At 45.2% G+C, this 23,598-nt stretch overlaps 1 protein-coding gene across 2 annotated transcripts; it reads left to right on the top strand.

Annotated features, from left to right (window-relative positions):
* Positions 1 to 6,934: 6,934 nt before the first annotated feature.
* LOC142205031 (ganglioside GM2 activator-like) lies at positions 6,935 to 15,062 on the top strand. Of its 2 annotated transcripts, none has more exons than XM_075276381.1 (4): positions 6,935 to 7,051; positions 13,796 to 13,951; positions 14,146 to 14,328; positions 14,801 to 15,062. In XM_075276381.1, the coding sequence occupies exons 1-4, from the start codon at positions 6,986 to 6,988 to the stop codon at positions 14,969 to 14,971; spliced, it is 576 nt and encodes a 191-aa protein (XP_075132482.1). In that variant the 5' UTR covers positions 6,935 to 6,985; the 3' UTR covers positions 14,972 to 15,062. The 2 variants fall into 2 exon arrangements, with proteins under 2 accessions (XP_075132482.1, XP_075132481.1); XM_075276380.1 differs by lacking the exon at positions 6,935 to 7,051 and adding an exon at positions 10,931 to 11,282.
* Positions 15,063 to 23,598: the final 8,536 nt, after the last annotated feature.

The raw sequence follows: 23,598 nt of genomic DNA, 5'->3' as shown, positions 1-23,598 counted from the left end.
CACATAGTATAATGTCCCATAGCGGCCCTTGCACACAGTATAATGTCCCATAGCGGCCCCTCCACACAGTATATCTCATAGTGGCCCCTCCACACAGTATAATGTCCCATACTATCCTCTCCACACAGTATAATATCCCATAGTGGCCCTTGCACACAGTATAATGTCCCATAGCGGCCCCTACACACAGTATAATGTCCCATAGTGGCCCCTACACACAGTATAATATCTCATAGTGGTCCCTCCACACAGTATAATGTCCCATAATGGCTCCTCCACACAGTATAATGTCCCATAGTGGCCCTTGCACACAGTATAATGTCCCATAGCAGCCCCTCCACACAGTATAATGTCCCATAGTGGCCCTTGCACACAGTATAATGTCCCATAGCGGCTCCTCCACACAGTATAATGTCCCTTTGTAGCCTCTCCACACAGTATAATGTTCCATAGTGGCCCTTGCACACAGTATAATGTCCCATAGCGGCTCCTCCACACAGTATAATGTCCCTTTGTAGCCTCTCCACACAGTATAATGTTCCATAGTGGCCCTTGCACACAGTATAATGTCCCATAGCAGCCCCTCCACACAGTATAATGTCCCATAGTGGACCCTGCACACAGTATAATGTCCCATAGCGGCCCCTACACACAGTATAATATCTCATAGTGGTCCCTCCACACAGTATAATGTCCTATAATGGATCCTCCACACAGTATAATGTCCCATAGTGGCCCTTGCACACAGTATAATGTCCCATAGTGGCCCTTGCACACAGTATAATGTCCCATAGCAGCCCCTCCACACAGTATAATGTCCCATAGAGGCCCCTACACACAGTACACAGTCATATAGTGGCTAGAGTATAATAATAACTGCATTTGTTGGAGTTTGTGCAACAAATAATCTTACTGATGCCCGCTACTTCTCATTTCCGCTTCCCCTACTTCCCTCCAGAGGGCCCCAGTGATGTGATAAGAGATGCTTGGGGCTCCCTGGGGGGCAGCAGTCAGCAGGAATGGGGATCGGTAAGGAAATAGGACCTGTTAGATGCTGAGGCTACTCCAGCAGGTAAAGGCCTATTAAAAAAAAAAAAAAAAGGTACGGTTACTATGGCAGTACTTGCGCTGCTGCTTTTTGTGCTTTCATACACTTCACTTTGTGCAACAGTAATATTACAGAGAGACAGCAATGGCCATGGAATAGCTTCATCTTGCACATGTGTGCTTGGCCGAGCTTGTATGTGTATGGAGGGACTGGGTGAGACAGCTATCTTACGTGTATGGCCTTCATAAGCCTCAGTTTTCTGTTTTCTATAAGCTTTGAAGAAAAAGTATAGCATGAAAACTTCTTTATAGGAAGATGCTGTCAAAATCATAACACCAATCCTAAGATTTAGACAGATACATAAGAGGCTGTGAATTTGCACTAGGGTCAGATAGGAGCTCACGCCCTTCATTTGACCATCCTGAATCCTGTGACTGAACCTGGTTTCCCCTTGGTATTGTGCCCATTGATAAGACAATGCCAACATAAATATGTAGCATCAAGCTGCTCTATATGTATTAAAACAAAATCCTTCTCTATGCGACTTTCAAAAGACCTAACAAAACATCCTATGCCTGACTCCACCATACATGTTATGGTTAAGGTGACGATAGAGGTAATATCGGGAAAGCCGAAAGAACACAACTATCACTGACAAAGCTACTCAACCTCTTAACTTTTACTTTATTGTATTGTATATAAAAACAACTGTTAGGATAGGACATCACTATGAGATTGAAGAGGGTCAAATATCTGGCATTGATCTTGGACATTGATCACCGGATATTGGGATGCATGATGCTGGTACTACTACAGTATACAGAGGTGGAAGCCCACAGCTCCTTCCATTGTATAGTGCCCATTTCTGGTTAAAGTGAATGGGAGATGAGCTCCATTATCTCAACGTGGTCACAACACGGTGGACAAGTTGTCTGCTCTGTACACTATACTGGTACTACAGTCTCCAATATCAGCTGTTTGGTGTAGGTGCTGGGTGTGGCCTGAGGATTAAAAAGTAAGGGGGCGTTCACACTACCGTCGGTGTCCGACATGTAGTGTCCGCTCCTAGTGTCCGCTCAGAATCTGTCACGGACACTAGGAGCGGACACTAGCTGTGTCCGTGACACCTGTCATTCATCTCAGTGGGCATCGGGTGCTTTCTTTTGCACTCCGTGCCCGTCCTTCCCTGTCCGCAAGTGAAGATGTCCGACTTCTCAAGCGGACAGAAAAACCCTGCAAAAGAACGCACCCGATGCCCATTGAGATGAATGACAGGTGTCACGGACACAGCTACTGTCCGCTCCTAGTGTCCGTGACAGATTTTGAGCGGACACTAGGAGCGGACACTACATGTCGGACACCGACGGTAGCGTGAACGCTCCCTAAGGCAAGGGGGAAAATATGCGGGAACAAGAAATATTTTACATTATGTACCATCTGACAATGGAGGCCTTGAGGGTGTATTGTATAGGAAATAATGGTGGACTTTAGATGATTGCCTCATATGGACAACCCCTGTTCTAAAAATGACTGGCCTGGTGATCAAGTAATCTTTAAGGGTTTAGCTTCAGAAATAGTTGGCAGCAAGATGTTAGTACTGGGTAGCTGTGGCTAATATTTCATATGATAGGACACTTTTGTTGTATCGACTTGGGCTACCAAAAAGGTGTGCAATAAGACTGATGGTCTCCATTAGTTGGTGCTCATTGAACTCAGTGGGCACTATGCAATATGTATATCAACGTGCACCAGTTCTATAAAATGGGCACCTATCAGTGAGATCCCCATGATTAGCTTATCTTCTGGAGTTCTCCTGCCCAGACAATCCCTACACACTTCCTATTGTCCATAATATTTTATTATACATTCCAATGTTTCTGCTAAATTGTCATAGTCTAGTTTTCATATTGCAGAATCCCAGGGGAGAAAGACAGGGTGGATAGTAGTAGTCACTCACGGTTGGCTCACAATTGGCTCTACTAGCCCTCTGGTACTACACCAGGGAATGGTGCAACGAATGATGAGGGGGCCTGGATTGTTAATGATGGCGGAAGTAGTTTCCTCCGAGACACTCCCTGATAGTGGTTCAACTGCCCATGATGAAAGTGTAGGGCACAGTGAGAACACAAGAGACAGTGATGAAGGGTGCAACAACTTACAGTTTAATTGAAGTAAGGCTATGAACAACTGAGCAATAATCAGCCATTAGATGAAGGGGCAATCTTGGTAACCACTGGGATGGAGCTGAGGGATGGTGATGGTACTTTCTGGGGTCAATGCAGTCGTCACAAAAAATGTGCTGTTAGTCTTTCACAAAAATACCTGCAACGTCCAGGTTTCGAGAGCAGGTTCCACAAAGGTAGTCGAAGGAAAGTCTTTGGCTCATCGGCTGGACTGCAGCTATGAAATCCATCAAAACGTGCCCTCACAATCTCTACCACACACTTGTCCCAAAAAATTTGCAGGGCAATGGCCCACCTCCTGGCTACAATACTGAGACTGTCTTTGACTTATACTGACAAGCCGGTGTCAGTCTGACCAAGTTGCTCCAGAATTTATAACCACCCTTACCTCCTGAAGATTGGGATGTAGACTTACCTGCTTACTTAATATCGCTCCTGCTCACCCATCACTCTGGAGACAATAAAGATTTAGTCTGTCAGCGTTCATTTCATTATATAGTTATAATCCTTCTAACAATATACACTTTGTTCTGTCTGTTGTCTGGGGAATTTCACATCAAATCTTTTATTTCTGGAGTGAATATATCTTGACGCAGTAGGCCTAGTCCTTCCACCTACTCAACCACGTTGTTTTACCTGAAAGAAGACTCAACACACGTAGATGGATTAAATTGGCCACCGCAGCCATTTTATTAACAAACAAACAGTTAACAAATGTATAAATAATCACCAAATAATAAACCTAAATATCCCTGAGATCTTAACCTTATCTCCTAGGCTAAGGAGGTCCTAAGGCTAAGGAAGCCTATAGTCTGGCCCAAACCCCAAAATTTGAAATGCACCTCCAGCCGTGCCCCCAGCTCAAAGGCACCAATACACCTTTCCCAGGTGAAAGGAATACCATAATTAAGATCTCTCCTTGTAAGCCAGACATAATTCCCGGCATAGTAATGCCAATCCTTGGGGAGTCCATGGCCTTATAGCTCCCCCCCAACCACATAACCAGAATTCATCCTGCCCAACTCCCAGGACCCACCGCCAAGCTACCGTGACTAAATGACCCTCACCTACTAAACAACAATTCCCCCCCACCATTATTCAAACCCAAATAACAAAATACAAGGGAGGGAGGGTGGGTGGGAGATTGTCCCTCTCAGTTGCTCCTCTACACCGCGAGTGCCGTTGGCTTCGAGGGCTTTTAATTATAAGTTGCACCGTGCAACCCAAAATGCACACTGACTCCTCCTCCTTACTTCAAAGGGACCTATGATTGCAGTCCAGACCCCTGCGTCATGTGGGCCTCCCCTTAGACTGCGCTCCTTTGTCCAGTCATTTCTAATTTATTACTGTTCTATAAAGATGTGGAGTAGCAAATTTAGTAACTCCGGCAGTTCTTCTCCAAGATAAATAAAACGGGTATTCTACTGCAGCATCTTACTGTGATCATTCACCTATAGACTGAATAATGATTTCCCTCTGCTATTTGTCAAATACATTAGGCTCATTCATTAGCAACATCGCTGTAAGCATGTGACCAATCTGGACCCAGTTTTCTATAGACAAAACCTATGGATAAGGAATAGGCAAGGTAGGCATCTGCCTAGGGCACCATTAAGATGCTTGCGTTATTTATGAAATAGTGTAGCCCGTTAGTTATAAATAAGAAAGCTAGGGGGCAGAGACGTGCATCATAGGACAATTAAATCAGACAACTCTCATATGGGGAGGGGTCTAAAAATACTCAATGTAATTCCAAAAACCCTTGCCCACTCAGGAACTCCCTCAATTAAACAGAGCAGAGAGTGTCTCTTCAAGGACCCAATTTGTCCATACATTATATGGACTACCAATTGATTTTGATATATGGACTTGCTGAATGCTTGACCTGGTAATAACAGAAGGTGCTAGGGTTTGGACTCTATAAAGGGAAGGAAATATGGCTGGGACTTATAGTGTGCATAGGTTGCCAATTTAGTTGGATTGCACAGGGGGCCATATGACTACCCTATATAGGGGTTATGTGCAGTGATGAACCTAGCCTCTCTGCTGCCTAAGGTGGATGTTCATCTTTTGATCGTCTGCCTCAGACAGCGGGGGTGGGGCTGATCTGTGCCCCGGGTGAAGAGCTATCGGTGCCGGTACTGTAGCTCTTCACACTCAGAAGGGCGTTCCTGACAGTCTATCAGGAACGTCCTTCTTCCCAGCAGCACCTATAGCGCTGTACAGTGTGACCGGGGAGGAACGCCCCCCCCCCCCCCTCTGCTCACAGTGCTTGTCCATACACGAGTATTATCAGGAGGGGAGGGGGGCATTCCTCCCCGCTCACACTGTACAGCGCTATAGGCGCTGCTGGGAAGAACGCCCTTCTGACTGTGAAGAGCTACAGTACCGGCACCGATAGCTCTTCACCCGGGACACAGATCAGGAAAGCCGATAGTGTGCTAGACTATAATAATAGCGGCAGTGGGATCGCGGCCTGGCCCAGGCCTATTCACTGCCGGCCTCAGCGGCCTATAGTACAAGGGGAAGCAGGGGCGGCAGTGAGCAAGTCCGGGGAGGTTGATAAATAGGCCGCTACCTGCTGGAGATACTAAAAATAGAAAAAAAAAAAAATCGCCCGGGCTGCCGCCCCTCTCCCGTGCGCCGCCTGAGGCAGGCGCCTCACCTCACCTCATTAGAGGTGTGGTGCTGGTTATGTGGCTGACACTATGGGGACATATTGCTAGCACTGTTATGCTGTGGCACATGCCAACAAGGCTGGCCCTAGGTTAGATGGTGCCCTGTGTGGAAAGGCAGCAGAAAAAAAAAACACAAAATTTTACAGTGTGGCTACTGCTTTATCAGGCAGACTTACAAACCTTTTAACTCTCACTTGCGGGACTTCTGAAGCCCAGCATACGACACTCCAGATTCCATTTATAGAGGACCTTTCACCAGCTCCAGTTCTTAGCATCTGTTAATGATTCAGGCACAGTATTTTATTTTTAGCCCCCAGTGTCCCTGAGCAATAAGTGCAGTTAGTTTAGTCTCTGCATTGTCAGAAGGAGCAGGCAGGCAGGGAGTGTGAGTCGGCGCTCCTATCAGAGTCAGGCAGTGTCAGATCTCAGAATCACACCCCTTGTCTGCTCCTGTCTGACACCGCTCTCCTGACAGTACAAAGGCTAAACAGGATAAACCTAGCAGCACCAAAACCAGCAGCACTTATTGCTCAGGAACAGTGGGGGCTAGAATCAGCAGAGCCGCAGTTATTAAATGATGTATTGGTAGAAGAGGTGAAAGGTTCTTTTTAAGGTCCCTTTTCATATTTGCAGTCTGTAGATGACTTTGAAGAGGGCACCAAAACGGCCTAGAAAACAAACACACAAAGCATGACGTGTGATTTGAGAATATGGATATTTATACAGACAAACATTAGAGGGCAGCCTTCTGTTTTAGATGCATTTCATATACTTTACTTTGGAAGCCACTATGTATATGAATATGTGGTGATATAATAGAGATATCTGATATGTGTATAGTCGTCATAGGGTGGGCTGAAAATAATATTAGTATACATTGTGATAGTAATCTCTGTATCTTGTTGATTTAATATCTGCTTTTAATGGGATTATCTAGAGATAAGCAGCTGTGGTGTTTGCTGTTAGCAGGTATTTGTCTAAGAATACATATATAAGGAGAAGTAGATGTAGGACAAACTATCAAAGTTACATTCTCGCTGTTGACTGTGACTATTTCCCACTTTGTTGTAGCCGCCATGGCGAATCTAGCATTCTGCTTTCTGGTTGCTCTTGCAGCGGTTGGACAACTTACTGGAGCATTGGTAAGAGCCAACGTAATATAATGTGGTGATCATGGGGAGGGGGCTCAGCATTTTACTCACTTTTTAGGGAATGTGAGGATAATAGAGGGGTCCTCCTTGAGAGCCCTAATATATAAACCATAAAGTCTGTTGCATACAAAGGCTGATACTGTGGAAGTCCAGATATATCTGTTTATTACATGTAAACCCATTTACTTCAGTGGTTATCTTGTAACCAGTTACTTGTAAACCTGTCACATACAATCCAGTCTACAGACACCATACTATAGGGCTGGAGGACTGATATATGGGGTAGATAATTTCATGAAAATACACCAAAAACTGGCATATTTCCTTATGCTAGGTTCAAAATTGTTTCTCCATTGTTCACATCTGCATGAGGACCTGAAAAACAAAGAGCCTGTCTGCTAAAAAAAGCAGTTACCCATGGACCCCATAGACTATAATTGGGTGTGCCAGGTCTGTGGGGTTTCAGTATAAAACCGGGACGAGGGTAACGTCCTCTGTGCAGGACTTTTCTCTCCGATGGTTGAAGATGGAATCTGTGTCAGAGTCGACTCCAATGCCGATGTGAACCTTACATCTCATTTTCTACCATTTTAGATACTTAGTAATACATGACCGACAAGCAGGGGGACTTAATGGAAAAAGGCTTGTCAAAAAAAAGGGAGGAGTTTAATACAGTATATAACAATGTGCGCCAGAAAACGCTCCAAAATTTGGGGTAATTTATTATCAGAAACCTAGAAAATAGGACGACTAAAAGTGCAACAGATTTATCAACCTCAACATCAGGCACACTTATAAATTTGTCTTGTCTAAGTTTGCACTGTCTAAGGTTATATTCACACAACTGTGAAAAATGGATGATATGGTCCGTTTTTTTCACTGACAGAAGTGCTAATTTGGTGTGTTACTTTCGGCTACAGAACTTCATCAGAAATAGTGAATTTCCATCCTCTGGGAAGAGGTGCATAGCTGTGGCAGGGGAGCAATAGAGACATATGTGTTAGTCGGAGGTTAAAGGGGTATTCCCACGTCGCATACTCACCAGTCTTCACTGCTGTAAAATCTTTCTTCCTGGTTTCTTGGCGTCATTTGGTGGGTGGGGTTTCACATGCAACCAGTTGCGGATCCAGGCTTTGCGGGGGCCCTGGGCGGTTGACTTTGGCGGGGCCCTACTTACCGGGGGGTCTGGGGGTATGGAATGTGTTTTTGAGGGTATGGAATGTGTTTTTGAGGCGTTTTTTTAAACTAGTTAGCTGTATTTGACCAACTGGGGGGAGGGAGATGGGCCAAGTACACGGGAGCGAGCCTGTTCCTGTGTCTGCACCACACATGTGACCTAGCTTCCTGCTCACAGATAAAGGAGGGGGGAAATGAGTGAGGTATGTGAAGGCTGGGGGACTGGTCTCATCATCTATTTATAGAGCTGTATGTCTGATGCCTAGCTTCACCTATAATTTTTTAAAAAAATTGTTATCCTGCACACCCCCTTTAATGTTCCCCAGGCTATTGGCTTCCATCACTGCACTCCCATGGTTTAATGTCCTCCTCCAGTGACCCCCATTATTTAATGTCCCCCTCCAGTTGTCTCAAGTTTAATGACCCTCTTAAAGAGGACCTTTCATCACTTTGGGCAAATGCAGTTTTATATACCGCTAGAAGCGCCGACTTTCATGATCTGTGCCCCATGTGAAGAGCTATCGGTGCTGGTACCGTAGCTCTTCACAATCAGAAGGGTGTTCCTGACACTCTGTCAGGAATGTCCTTCTTCACAGTAGTGCCTATAGCACCGTACTGTGAGAGAAGGGAGGAACGCCCCCTCCGCTCCTGATAATACTCGTCTATGGACGAGTACTGGGAGGGGGGCGTTCCTCCCCACGATGCTGTGAAGAAGGACGTTCCTGACTGACTGTAAAGAGCTACAATACCGGCACCAATAGCTCTTCACCTGGGGCACAGATCGTGAAAGCCAACTGGCTTTCTAGCGGTATATAAAACCGCATGTGTCCCAACCCATGAAAGGTCCTCTTTAAAGAGGACCTTTCACCATATCTGGGCACAGGCAGTGTTATATACTGCCAGAAAGCTGACAGTGCGCTGAATTCAGCGCACTGTCGGCTTTCCCAATCCGTGCCCGGTGTAAAGCGCTATCGGTCCCGGTACCGTAGCGCTTTACAGTCAGAAGGGCGTTTCTGACCATTAGCCAGAGACGTCCTTCTGCCTCGCGGCGCCAATCGCGCTGTGCTGTGGAGCCGGGAGGAACGCCCCCTCCCTCTCCTGATAATGCTAGTCTACGGACAAGCTGTGTGAGCAGAGGGAGGGGGCGTTCCTCCCGGCTCCACAGCACAGCGCGATAGGCGCCGCGAGGCAGAAGGACGTCTCTGGCTAATGGTCAGAAACGCCCTTCTGACCATAGAAGAGCTACGGTACCGGGCCGTAAGCTCTTCACACTGGGCACAGATCGGGAAAGCCGACAGTGCGCTGAATTCAGCGCACTGTCAGCTTTCTGGCAGTATATAAAACTGCCTGTGCCCGGATGTGGTGAAAGGTCCTCTTTAATGTCACCCCCATTTTAAGTGCCCTTTTTATCTGCCCCCCGTTAAATTTCCCCCTTCATCTCTGCCCCCAGTTTCATCCCCCCCTTCAGTATTATATGCTTCACAGTGGCCCCTCACACAGTATTATATGCTCCATTTTAGGCCCCGAAACAGTATTATATGCTCCACTTTGGGCCCCCACACAAAGGGTTATATGCAGCACAGTAGGGCCCCCAGACTTAGTATTATATGTACCACAGTAGGGCCCCCACGCTCAGTATTATATGCACCACGGTAGGGCCCCACACTCAGTAATATATGCACCACAGTAGGGCCCCACACTCAGTAATATATGCACCACAGTAGGGCCCCACACTCAGTAATATATGCACCACAGTAGAGCCCCACACTCAGTATTATATGCACCACAGTAGGGCCCCACACTCAGTATGCCCCACACTTTCACCGGTATGTGCATTTGCACATATTGCTGAAAGCAACGATCCCTAACTAACGGGGAATTCCAGTACAGAATTCCCCGTTAGTTCTGTGCTGGGGCGGGTAAGTGCCAGAGACGATGTGGGCCCCGGCACTTGCCCAACTATGCTCTGTGCTGCCGCTGGCCATGCGACCTGCGTTCCGGGCTACGCCGCGGGGCCCCGGGCGGTTGCCCGGCTTGCCCGGCCCTGGATCCGCCTCTGCATGCAACCTGCCATTTAGCTCCGCCCCAAATTAGCATGTAGTCTGCCCACCGCATAGCGTGATCCTATGGGGCGGCTGAAGGGCCTGTGATGTCATCAAAGGTCCTCTAACAACACTATATGCAGAATATTGGACTATGAAATACAGGCAGGAGCAACTCCATTAATAGGGAAGGGTGAGGATTGGGGGCTGGGGTACAAAGTCCAATTTCATGCAGAGGTGTACCTATAGGGGGTGCAGAGGAAGCAGTCGCTAATGTGACTTTGAGCCTGATGGGCCCCAAAGATGCGGACATAGAAAATATACCACTATTCTAAATGGTACATAGTAGATAGGGACAGATTCTATGTTGGGGCTCTGGAGTTTCAATTCACAGGAGGAATGGCAATACACGTTTGTCAGTTTATTAATTTGCAAGGAGATTGATAGAGGCACAGCAGAATGCTCAGGAAAGCATGTTGTAGGATTGTTATTTCCGGAGGAATATACAAGAGGTATTTACAAACACAATCGCAATGAATGGTTCCGTTTCTAAACACCTGACAATTGATCACATGACCACTAGAGGGCAGCCTGCTCTCTAGTTACATCTCAATGCATTGTTCAGTTACCAACATAAGCTCTTGCAAAGGTGACATTTCTGGCTAGTGCATGTTAGGAGGACAAGATGCTGACACCATATGACTGTACAATATGACGGTCATTTTCATCTTATTGATATAACATCTGCCTTTAATGCCTTGTATGTATAGAGAAGGCACTGCAGTGTCAGCTACACTGTCCATATATTTGGCATAGAGGCTTATAAGGAGGAGCACATGTAGGATCAGACTGCGGAGTGGGTTGTAAGCTGCATTTCTCTTCTTATTGGGCACTAGTGTATAGTGGCTATGGCGAAGCTTGCTTTCTGCCTTCTGGTTGCCTTGGCAGCTTTAGGGCATCTATCTGAAGGTATAATAATAATTCCATGGTGGAAACTCGCTACGGTAAGAGCTGACATAATGCAAGGGGGGAAGGGGGATCAATACTGTGCATCACTTACATCCTGCTTGACAATACAATTCATTACTGAGTATACAGATTCATTATTGCATGTACCATTACTGGATGTAATAGAATTTCTATCATCCTGTTGGCATGTATTCACATAGCTATAGCATACGGATGTAGCAGAGCTGGATTTGTCTTTATTTGTTACCATTCTGCAGTGTTTTATTGTTGCTGAAGATAATGCAATACATTTCCCTGCACTCCTATGTAAAGCTGCTACTGATAGCTTCTATCAATGTCAAAAATATTCTTTTTGTGGGACAGGTTGACCATTCCTCGGGTAGCAGGAATTGGTACAATACTGCCTGCGATCATAATTTAAGGGGTCTATACTGAATTAGAAAAATAACTTGCTTTTATTTCAGAAGCATCACCACTTTAAGTCCCTGTCCCGTTTCTGGTATTGCAACTCGGCCCCCATGTACTTCAAGGACAACTATGTCTTTAGGGTACGTCTCATTTAGGCTTACTCAGCTGAATGGGGCTGAGCTGCAATACCGACAACCCGTCAGATAAAGTCTCCTGACCTGAGCTGCAGTACCAGAAACAGTCCACAGACAAGAGTGGCACTGTTCTTATTAGATCTAGTACTAGAATATACTGACAATTTATTTCACATTTCGCAACAAGATATTATGATAATCCTGAATACATTTTGAGCTGTATGATGTATGATATTGAGTTATATAGCGCCAACACAACGTTGTAAAGAGATTTTCATGGTTCAAATCAGTCACTGTCGCCATTGGGGCTTAAAATCTAAATTGCAGATTAAAGGAAGTTTTTGTCACCGTCCATTTGTGATGTACATCATGTAAAGGATAGTGCAGGTAATGCTTTTACTGGACGATTTATTACGGAATGATCTGTTACGGTTTGGTGTTATTCCTCATGACCCCAACTATGACTAACCGTATCCTACAGTCTCCATACAGTCCTATCAGCATTATATCGAATGGGTTATCCAGGTACTAAATTTAACTTTTTTTCTGGGATTAGTTGTATCACTGTGGCACATTGGGTTTCTGGGCTGGTTTTGACTATGGACCTCTCAATGAGAACCATCACTCAAGTATATTTGTCTCTTCTCCATATTCAGCATTGTTACCTACACTATGGGTGCTGGCAGAGTAAATCATTATAATAAAAGCCAGCCCCCATAGTACAGGCAAGGAGGAAGCGGATCAACTTGGATACCTGGTGCTGGTTACAATGACATTAAAGGGGCTCTATCAGCAAAATCATGCTATCATGCTGATAGAGCCCCACATATGCGTGAATAGTCTTTAAAAAGGCTATTCAGGCACCGGTAAAGTTATATTAAACTACCCCCGCCCCCCCGTTTTAAACTAAAACCCTAAAACAGAATATGTTCAACTTACCGAACGTGCACGGGGGGCGGGCATTCAGGGTCCGAGGTCATCTTCAGCCACGCCTCCTCTTCCAGCGATGTCCTCGGGTCCCGTCTAACTAGCAAACTGACATTGATAAAAAAAAATTGCGCGGGTGCATGCGCAGTAGCATGCTGCTTCTACTACTGCGAATGCGTGCGTGCCATTTTTTATCAATGTCAGTTCGCTAGTTAGACGAGACCCGAGGACATCGCTGGAAGAGGAGGCATGGCTATAGATGACGTCAGACCCTGACTGCCCGCCCACCGTGCACATTCGGTAAGTTGAACATATTCTGTTTTAGGGTTTTATTTTAAAGAAGCGGGGGGGGGCGTTTAATATAAGTTCACCGGTGCCTGAATAGCCTTTTTAAAGACTATTCACGCATATGTGGGGCTCTATCACCATGATTTTGCTGATAGAGCCCCTTTAATATCAGTTGGAACAGTACAGAAACCTTGTCTGCAGCACTGACAGAACCCGGCTTGAAAATAGGTCAGATTTAGTCCCCAGATACCCCTAGTATGTTTTTGGAGTGTTAGGGGGCATTCACACTACCATTGTTAACGTTCGTTGCTGTCTTCTGTCACGGAATGACAGCAACGGACATTAAACTGTTGCAGAGAATGAACACAGACTGATTCTTTATCCTTTCCCATTGCATGCAGGACTTTATCTTCCGTTACAAAAGTAAACATGATGGAAGATGGCTTTGTTGTTTACATTAATATCTATGGGCATGGACACAGAATCAGTCTGTCATCCTATGATGGAAGACAGTAACAGACATTAACCACGGTATTATGAATGTGCTCCTTAGTGAAAACCCATTCAAACACCCATACACCAAGCAGATGGTGCCCTATTGTTGGATCGCAGAACCCAAACGGTGCAAGTCAATAGGATGAACCACAAGCAAGCCACCTTGCTGCATTGACTCTTACCTCAGCACAGTGCAGCGCAAAAGTGTTGTCATTTCAAAAAAAATTTGTTTAAAATGTTTTATTTTAAGAGTGCGGGTTGTGCTAATAGTTTTATGTAAATCATCTTTCTCACAGGAAGTGAAGAGTATAACATGGGAAAACTGTGATTCAGGAAAACTCCCTGGAACAATCAAAAGTCTTTCTATTAGCCCCGATCCTGTCTCTATCCCTGGAGATGTGACTGTCTCTATCGTCCTGAACACTGATGTGCCCCTAAGTTCTCCTCTCCAGGTAAGGTTACATCCTACTAGTCTGCACCATTACACAATGATGGCAGTAGAAGAGGCTTTGGTCATTTCCTACACAGCCTCACATATTAATGGCTGACTCCAATCACTTGTCTATAGTCCCACCCTCCAAAATGTTGTAACTTATATTTGTTCTATGGTGAAATACATAGACTTATGTTTCTCTGTGTATGCCAGATCAAAATCTCTGCTGAGAAGGAACTGCTGGGTGAATGGCTGACCGTCCCCTGTATCGATGAATTTGGCAGCTGCACCTACCATGATGTCTGTAACCTGCTGGATGCTTTCTTCAAGCCAGGACAGCAGTGCCCAGGACCTCTGGCAACCTATGGCCTTCCCTGCCACTGCCCCTTTAAAGCTGTAAGTATCTTTTGCAGACTCCTTGGAGTAATGCATTTCATTGTCTTCAAAATATACATTTCTTAAATGGTCGTCATCACTGACAACCCCTTCATATTGGAGCTGCTGGAGTACATGGCTGAGCTGCTTTTTCAGGGGAAGGTCATGTGAAGCCAATATCTCCCTTGCAGCAGCCCCTTCAGGGGAAATATAATATTGAATAGTGGGCATTCAGACCAATAGCCGTCCATGCACATCTTAAGACCACCTCAGCTCTTACGCACTGGTAACCTACCTGGATGACAGAGGAAAGTCCTAAGTATGCCATCCATATGTCCTAATATAGGGTGTACAGGGTGTCACTATTGTCACAACACAATATTTTCCTGGGTATTAGGAATCTACTCTCTCTCCATCCTAGCCATACATGACTTATGAATATTGTCATCACTTTTTATAGTGATATTATAATTCTACTATTCTTCTTTTTCAGGGTTCCTATGCTCTTCCTACTACCAGTTTTAAGATCCCGAACATTTCTCTCCCCTCCTGGATGGCTGACGGAAGTTACAGAGTAACTGGTATTCTGACCCACAAAAATAAGGAGATCGGTTGTGCCAAATTTACTTTCACTCTGTCCTCCTCCTCCTCCTGGTGGTGGTAAGAAGAAGAGCCTACAGATATCTGTGACAAAGAAGAAATTCTATTTCCAAAATAATGTCCCTATATCCCATTGATGCCAACAGCAGCCCCATTCTCATATAACTGTATTTAAGGAGAAGTATGTGTGAACACAGACCTAGCAGAGCTGTGGGTATGGTGCTGTTATTTAATAACAAACTCAGCTCTGCTACATCTGTAAGTCTACATTATGAATCCATCTTCAAGAACATTATGCATATTAGAGGAACCTGTGACAATACATACAACCTGTGACACGTGCACTTTGTCTATTTTGGCTGCAGAATGAAATGCCATTATCTTACATGCTCAATTACCTGTTCTGCTAAATAATACCCCCTTATCTCCCCCCCCCGAACACTGCACGGTCTCTTATAAAAATGGAATATCAATTGATTCCAGGCATATTAATTGATCAACTATCCTTAGGAAAGGTTATAGATTGAAGATCAGAGGAAACCATGATCAACTATTAGAGAAGACTGCAACATCATTAGAAAGAACCCCAAAGCCCTGCACATTGTATATATGTGCATTGTATAGCGGCTGTACTTGGTATCACAGCTCAGCCCATTCACTGGGGATTGAGTTGCGACCAATGAATGTGACGGAGGCTACACCACAGCTTATCCATGGGGTCCTGGGTGTTAGACCTTCCTTGATCTTCAATTGATGACCAAATCTATAGACAAGTCATAAATTGATAAATCCTGGAAAAAAATCTTTAAAAAAAAGTTAATTGTGAAAATACATTAGAAGATGTTCGGCCAAATGTCTAGCATCAGTAGCATAGAAAATAAAGTTGACCAATTGTCAGAACTGAAATAAAGAACATTATAACTTCACTAGTCTTCCTACAATCTGCCATTGTAGTTACCTATGTAATGTAGGCACCGTAGTGATTCTCTGTTCAAAATTCAGACTGTATTTATGTATCAGTCTATATAAACCCATCTAATTCTTATCAATATTCAGTCATAGCCAATAAACCTGTTTCTACTTACATATGTCTGTCCGTGTGGTTTATGTATATAAGGGCCAGCTCATATATGTGACTGTCAAAGTAGCAGTGGTACGTTGTATAGCTAGAGGCAGATAACACAGGGTTAAAGGGGACCTTTCACCACCTCCACCAATTTCAGCTCTTAACAGCTGGTAATAGGTGCTGCACCACTGATTCTAGCAAAGTTGAAATTATTTCTCTAGCCCCACCATTCCTGAGCAATCAATGCTCTTAGCTTTCGTGTCTGATAAGCTAGTTAGGCTCTGTACTGTCAGGAGGGCAGTGTCAGGTAGGCAAGGGAGTGTAATTCAGAGCTACGATCAGAGGTGGCGTGAGCTCAGAATCACACCCCTTCTCTGCTTCTGCCTGACACTACACACCTGACAGTTCAGAACCTGTAATAGCATATCAGGCAGCAAAACTAACAGTATCGGTTACTCAGGAATGATGAGGGGACAAGAGAAAAAAATTCCAACTGTGCTGGAATCAGTGGAGCAGAGCTCCTCCTCCCCTTCCCTGCTCACAACGCTCTTCTTACGCTAGGTTCACCCTAACGTTCGGGAACTCCGTCCTTGATTCCACTTAAAATTGAAATTGCTTGCAGGACTTTTCTCTCTGCTTATTTTAAGCAGAATGGGGTAAAGAAACCCTATAGAAACCTTATACCTAATATGACACGCTGCCTTCAGTCTGGACTGTATTTTAAGTGAAGGGAGGAGATGCAGGAAAATAAATGGTCCCTTTAGTACACCTCTCCTTTAGGCCACACATTGTGGAAAAGCTGTGTTTTTGTTGCAGATTTTGCTGTGGTTTCTTCAGTCAAAGCTAAGTGTGGCTTGAAAAAGAATGTTAGATACAGGGGTGAGCCTGCCCCTCTTGCTGCCCGAAGCGAACGAGAGAAAGCCGCCCCCCCCCCCCCGCCGGGGAGGGGCGGGGCTTATCGGAGGGGCGGGGCTTAGCGCCGTTCACAGGCATGAGAGCAGGCCTGCTCTCTGCCTGAGTGTGAGGGGAGGCTGCCGGAGCAGCGCTGCTTCAACGGCCTCCCCAATCCACCGCTCCGTACTAAGCCAGTCCAGGACAGCTTGTCCTGGACTGGCTTAGGGGAGCAAAAATGCCGCCCTCCCTGAGGCCCTGCCATAGCGCCGCCTGAAGCGCTCGCTTCAGGTCGCCTCATGGGAGGTGCGGCACTGGTTAGATATAAAGGGAGCTCTTATATTAAAGAGGACCTTTCAAGGATTTGGGCACAGGCAGTTCTATATACTGGTGGAAAGCCGACAGTGCACTGAATTCAGCGCACTGTCGGCTTTCCCGGTCTGTGCCCTGGGTAAAGAGCTAGCAGTGCCGGTACCGTAGCTCTTTACAGTCAGAAGGGGGTTCCTGACAGTTTGTCAGGAACGTCCTTCTCCACAGCAGCACCTATAGCGCTGTACAGTGTGAGCTCACACAGCTCGTCCATAGACAAGTATTATAAGGAGGAGAGGGGGGCGTTCCTCCTCGCTCACACTGTACAGCGCGATAGGCGCTGCTGTGGAGAAGCTATGACTGTAAATAGCTATGGTACCGGGACCAATAGCTCTTCACCCGGGGCATAGATCGGGAAAGTTGACAGTGCGCTGAATTCAGTGCACTGTCAGCTTTCCAGCAGTATATAGAACTGCCTGTGCCCAAATCCATGAAAGGTCCTCTTTAAGTATATATGCTTCCTTTATACCTCCCATTTCTTTTCAAGCCACTATTAGCTTTGGTTTAAAAAAACCAAAAAAACAAACTGCAGCAAAATCTGCATCAAAAATTGCAATTTTTCCACAACATGTGTCTTCAGACTTAAAAGTGTGGGTGTAACCAAGCTAAAACTGTCTTGCTGCATAGGACAGGGGTTACTAAGAGGTTATGTGACTGGTGCACAGAATATAGCAGAAAGGCATTGGGAACATGTGTATACATTTACAGCACAGTGGTAGAGAGATATAACTTCAATCCTTATACACAGGAGGCAATAGTGACATCGGACTCTTTGCTGCAGGACTTTTGTCACCTTATGTGCACACTGTGATACACGCCTCAGAGGACTGAAGGAGAATTACAATGAGATTACACCTGTAAACGTAATGTAAAAAAAAACCCCAAAAAACTGCATCCACTACTGCAAAAAGACAAACGTCTAAAATCCATATTTCCAGACCCCCCTCTCCTGTGCTACGGACAGCCACCAAACCTCAGCAATATGGTTGTTAGCAGCTCACTGTCACCTCCAACTAACACAGGAACATTTCCATGTGGGCAGAAAAGGTGCAAAACCTGCCCTCACATACTGACCACTGACAGGATAGAGATACCAAACTCTAACAGGGAATATCAAATCCGAGGTACGTTCACCTGTAACACACCTAATGTAGTGTATTTAATAATGTGCACCAAATGTTCCACTGAAAATCTGTATGTTGGAGAGACCGGACAGCAGCTTAGAATTCGTATGAATTCACATTGCCATACAATTAGAGAACGAAGAATGGACCTTCCCGTATCAAAACATTTCTACAAAGAGGATCATAATATCACCGATCACATGAAAATTTTGGTTTTAAGAGGGAATTTTAAATCAAAGAAAGAGCAACGGATTTATGAGTATAAACTTATGACCCTGCTTCAAACACTGGAGAAGGGGTTAAATCTGTCACATGGTTTTATGGCATCTTACAGAAATCACTGACCTGAGACCCTGAGAACTGATAAAAACCTGGAATGTTTACATTGTTTGTACCCAGGGCCGGCTGCAGGTTTTTATGGGCCCTTGGGCGACAGAGCCTCAGAGCCTTGTAAAGGAGGCGGGGGAGTCGAGACACTGTGCGTCGCAGATGAAGCGAGTGACGTCACGCAGGAGTGTGGCGTCACCAACGCCATACCTCCCAATTTATAAAGAGTAGGAAGAGGGGCAAAATGTGCAGCGCGCTCTGCGTGCCGCGGCAAATTTGGCTCCACCCACTTTTATGTTGATTCCGCCCATTCTCATTCATTTATCATGTGCTCCCACACAGTATAATCCTCCTACAGTCACTGTAAATTATATGCCCCCCCTCCATCTCTCCCCCAGTTTCATATACACCCTAACTCTGCCCCCAGTTTCATGTCCCCCCCTCCATCTCTGTCCCCAGTTTCATCACGTTCTCCCCCTTCATCTGCCCACAGTTTCATGTCCCCCGTCTCTGCCCCAGTGTCATGCTGTTCCACCCCCCCATCTGCCCCAGTTTCATGCCGTTCTCTCCCCACCCCCTTCATCTTCCCCAGTGTCATGCCGTTCCTCTACCTCCCCTTCATTTGCCCCCCAGTTTCATGGGCCCCCTTCATTATGTTCCACCTTAATATTTAATACAAAACAAACACTTACACTCACCTTCCATCGCTCCCCCGACGCTCCTCTCTCCGCTCTCTCACGCCATTCACATAGGCGATTAAAGCAGGAGGCCAGGCTTGCGTGTGTAGGCGCGATGTGATGACGTCATCGCGCCTACACACGCAAGCCGGGCCGCAGCTTTAAAGCAGGAGCTGAGCTCACAGCTCCTGCTTTAATCGCCTATGTATTCAGCTCATTGGCATCCGTCGGACGCCGATGAGCTGAAACCGGGACAGGCAAGTGCCGGGGGCCCCCCAGAGGCTCTGTGGGCCCCGGCACTTGCCCGACTATGCCGTGCGCTGACGCCGGCCCTGTTTCTACCAATTACTAATAACCATCTACCCCTGCTTCCTCCTAGAATTCTATCCCTATGTGTCCATTTGTACATAAATATGCATCCTTCAGAAATGGTTTTTAAATTTACTTGAGAAAGAAGCCTAGAGTTCCGATACGTCATAAATCTGTCATCATTATTAGTTAGCCATTAAAAAGGTATCAACTACTGAAGACTATCAAGTTTTTTGTTTTATTTTACACTAGCTGGTACCCGCGACTTCGTCTGCGGTGATTGTAGAAGTGGGTATATACAGGCGCGGGTAAGGTTTTCGTACTGTGTATAAGGTATGGGATATGAAATGTAACTGTGTATCTTGTTTTTGTTGTATGGGAAGAATATGCAAATCTGCCTTCCATGATGTAATTAGGAAGACAGTTGCTGCCTCATTGTTGCAAACCAATAGAGGGCGCTCACTGGAATGTGCAAGCCTGTCTTAAGACAGGATTCCAGTGAAATAACCCAATAATGGCTGCTCCCTTTAGCCTCATGCCCGACCTTCCAAGAGGCCTTTGTTTAGCAATGACACTGGGATTAATACCAGGTATAGTCTCTCAATCGAGGACAGCTGTTTCGATCTGGTTGGATCTCTTCATCCCGATGTAGAGAGGACTATAACCTGGTAGAGGTGAGAGGCTTAGACAGGGTTCGGGGGATATTGTCACTCCTTAGGGAGAGACCACCATATAGGTGTGTGGAGACTTGTTAAGCCTTTAGCACTCCACTTTGCAAGGAACTATGGGAAGAATATGCAAATCTGCCTTCCATACCATAGAGACTATACCTGGTATTAATCCCAGCATCACTGCTAAACAAAGGCCTCTTGGAAGGTCGGGCATGAGGCTAAAGGGAGCAGCCATTATTGGGTTATTTCACTGGAATCCTGTCTTAAGACAGGCTTGCATATTCCAGTGAGCGCCCTCTATTGGTTTGCAACAATGAGGCAGCAACTGTCTTCCTAATTACATCATGGAAGGCAGATTTGCATATTCTTGTTTTTGTTGTAATTCTGAGAGCACATGAGACTTTTGTGTTGAATGTAATTTGTATTTCAGCCGCTATACGGTGTTGGTATAAACTGTACATAGTGTCTTTGGGACAGAGGTATTTCAGGTTAATATACTTCGATATACGACATTGTATGATTTGTTATTTTCCGCCAGTACATGTAAGTTTTGGACACAGGATACTCTTGAGTAAGCAACATAAAGTCTGGCCCTGTGCATGACAGTTTAGTAACTCCATGCACCTCTTATTAATAGCAATTAACCCCATCATGTCCCTCACATTAACCCCAGTGTAAGAGTTACTGATAGAGATGAGTGAGTACTGTTGGGATCAGCCGATCCGAACAGCACGCTCGCATAGAAATGAATGGACGTAGCTGGCACGCGGGGGGTTAAGCGCGCTGGCTACGTCCAAGCGGAAGTACCAGGTGCATCCATTCATTTCTATGGAGCGTGCTGTTCGGATCAGCTGATCCCAACAGTACTCGCTCATCTCTAGTTACTGATATGTGAGAGACTTGGAGGTAATAATTAAGTATCTTCATTACTGAGGTCTTTTATTAGTACCTCCATATGTCTCACATATTAGTAACCTTTATATGGGGCACACAGGGGTTAATATGAGGGACATGATGGGGTTTATTCCTATTAATGTGAGGCACACAGGGGTTAATATGAGGGACATGATAGGGGTTATTCCTATTAATGTGAGGCACATGGAGTTACTAACACTAAACTAATAACCCCAAATGCCTGACATTAATGAGAATAGGAAGTAAAGGAAGGGAGCTGTGTGTTTCTTAGGGCTCGTTCACATCTGCGTTCTTCTTTCCTTATTGCAGGTTTCCGTTTCCTGCATAAAACAGATGCAGGAGACGGAAGCCTGCAGGAGACTTTCTCACCCATTCATTTGAATGGGTGAGAAAGCTGTCCGGCCGTGCGCGGCAGTGAGCGTTTTGCGCTCTCCGCCGCGAAACCGGGTTTTATAATCCGGACACAGAGTCGGACATGCAGTACTCTGTGTCCGGATAAAAAAATCCGGTTTCGCGGCGGAGAGCCTAAAACGCTCACCGCCGCGCACGGCCGGACCCGGTCTATGGTTTCCGTCTTCTGCCATGCAGAAGACGGAAACCATAGTACGGACACATTGAACGCAGGTGTGAACCCAGCGTTACTTTCAGTTTGCTAGCAGCTTCGGCAGGAGCTATCACTATAGCAGGCAGAGACCTGAGCGACTAAGCTCCACCCCCTGGGTTTCCTGCACATCTCTCAAAGGGGAGTGTCCTTATGCCTCAGCTCTAGCACAGACTTTATTTAACTCTTGCAGGTCCTGTGCTGCTGGCATGCCAGTGAAATATGGCAGGAGTGCCACTCTTGGCATGTGTGCCAGGGGTTGCTGATGTTGAGGTCAAATCATAATACCCCAGAGATATGCTGTCTGTAAAGGAAAATTAATTAACAGGCCAAGATCGGCCTCCGCCATCTTTTAGCCTGGAGAATCATGAAGACACATGGTGGTCGTGTATCAAAATGGATTCTGATTTATTGTTACAGAAAGTTAGCATTTATACAAACATAAGCAGGTTGGACTTTGACCCGATTGGTTATACATAAGCTGTGGCACATGACTATTGGATAAGTTCTGCATCTCATTATTATACTCCAACCTGGGATGACCTTTCTCATGACATACAGAAGAATTTACAATATTTATGTGTAAACCAACATCTTACACTAATTCTAGATGTATATATCACAGCACGAGAGATAATGATCACATGCTATCTGTCCAGTCCGGTTTGTGGCTAAGGGTCAACTGGTTATAGAACCTGTTATGAGATTCTCACCACAAACAGATAAGGAGTTACAACCCAACCATCAACATTCCACACACCTTATCCCCTAAAGGGGTCTCTTAAACTCTAAACAGACATCCTTATGAAGCTTATATAAGAAAAAGCTTACAAAATGGCTGACAGAATACAAGATGGAAGATGTGATCCTAACAATTCCCCCATTTTGAGATAATTGGATACAGGAATTCATATTTAGGTACTTCAGTGACTTAACGTCTACTGCTGGACCTTTCCAGATTCCCCTCATATGTTCCTGTATTCCAAATTAATCTCAATCATAGTTCTGGCCTGTTATTTTCAGTCTGCTTTGTATTTTTCAAACACTATGTATCATTACTTCCTGTTGTGTTATGAAAACAGCTATATATAACATGACTGAGGCTAATATGGGGCTATGAGTACATATCCTACAGTCTGACACATTCAAATCTTCATTCAAGATCATATGAGGTTTAAAGAAAAAAAACTTATTGTCCCACTCATTGTCAAATGTTCTATGCAGGCTTATCGCCAGAATAATCTATAACAGTAACATCAGGAGAATCTTCATCGCTGTTTGTGTAGAGACTTCTTTGCAATGTGAAGCATGGATACAGTTACTCTGTCCTTCAAGTTTCATAGAAGTATTAGTAGTTAGCAGCACTTGGGGCGAATCATCAAATCTTGGTTCAAGAGGATTTCTCACGTGTCATCAATCTCTTGGTTCAAATGAATAGGTCCCGTCCACTAACTTAAAATCTGAGAGGGAGGAGAAAACTCAAAGCCATACATTAGTCAGATGTTTTTGCCAAGACATCACATAGTCAGTCAGTACACCATAATACAACTCTAACCTAGGGGCTGACCCAAAGAAAGTTTGATATGGGTTAAAACCAATTCTTCTGTCAGGAGGGTACCTTACAGAAAATACAAATACAAGTGACACACTACATCTTCAGTATCTGCAGCCCGCTTGTGATGGCTTTCTTCACCAGATATGCCTCAGGCCATCCTGAAGAGAAATCACTATACACACAAGC

Source organism: Leptodactylus fuscus, chromosome 5, assembly GCF_031893055.1.
Source record: "Leptodactylus fuscus isolate aLepFus1 chromosome 5, aLepFus1.hap2, whole genome shotgun sequence".
In the NCBI taxonomy this organism is placed as follows: domain Eukaryota; kingdom Metazoa; phylum Chordata; class Amphibia; order Anura; family Leptodactylidae; genus Leptodactylus; species Leptodactylus fuscus.
This window is presented reverse-complemented; position numbering and strand designations above follow the sequence as displayed.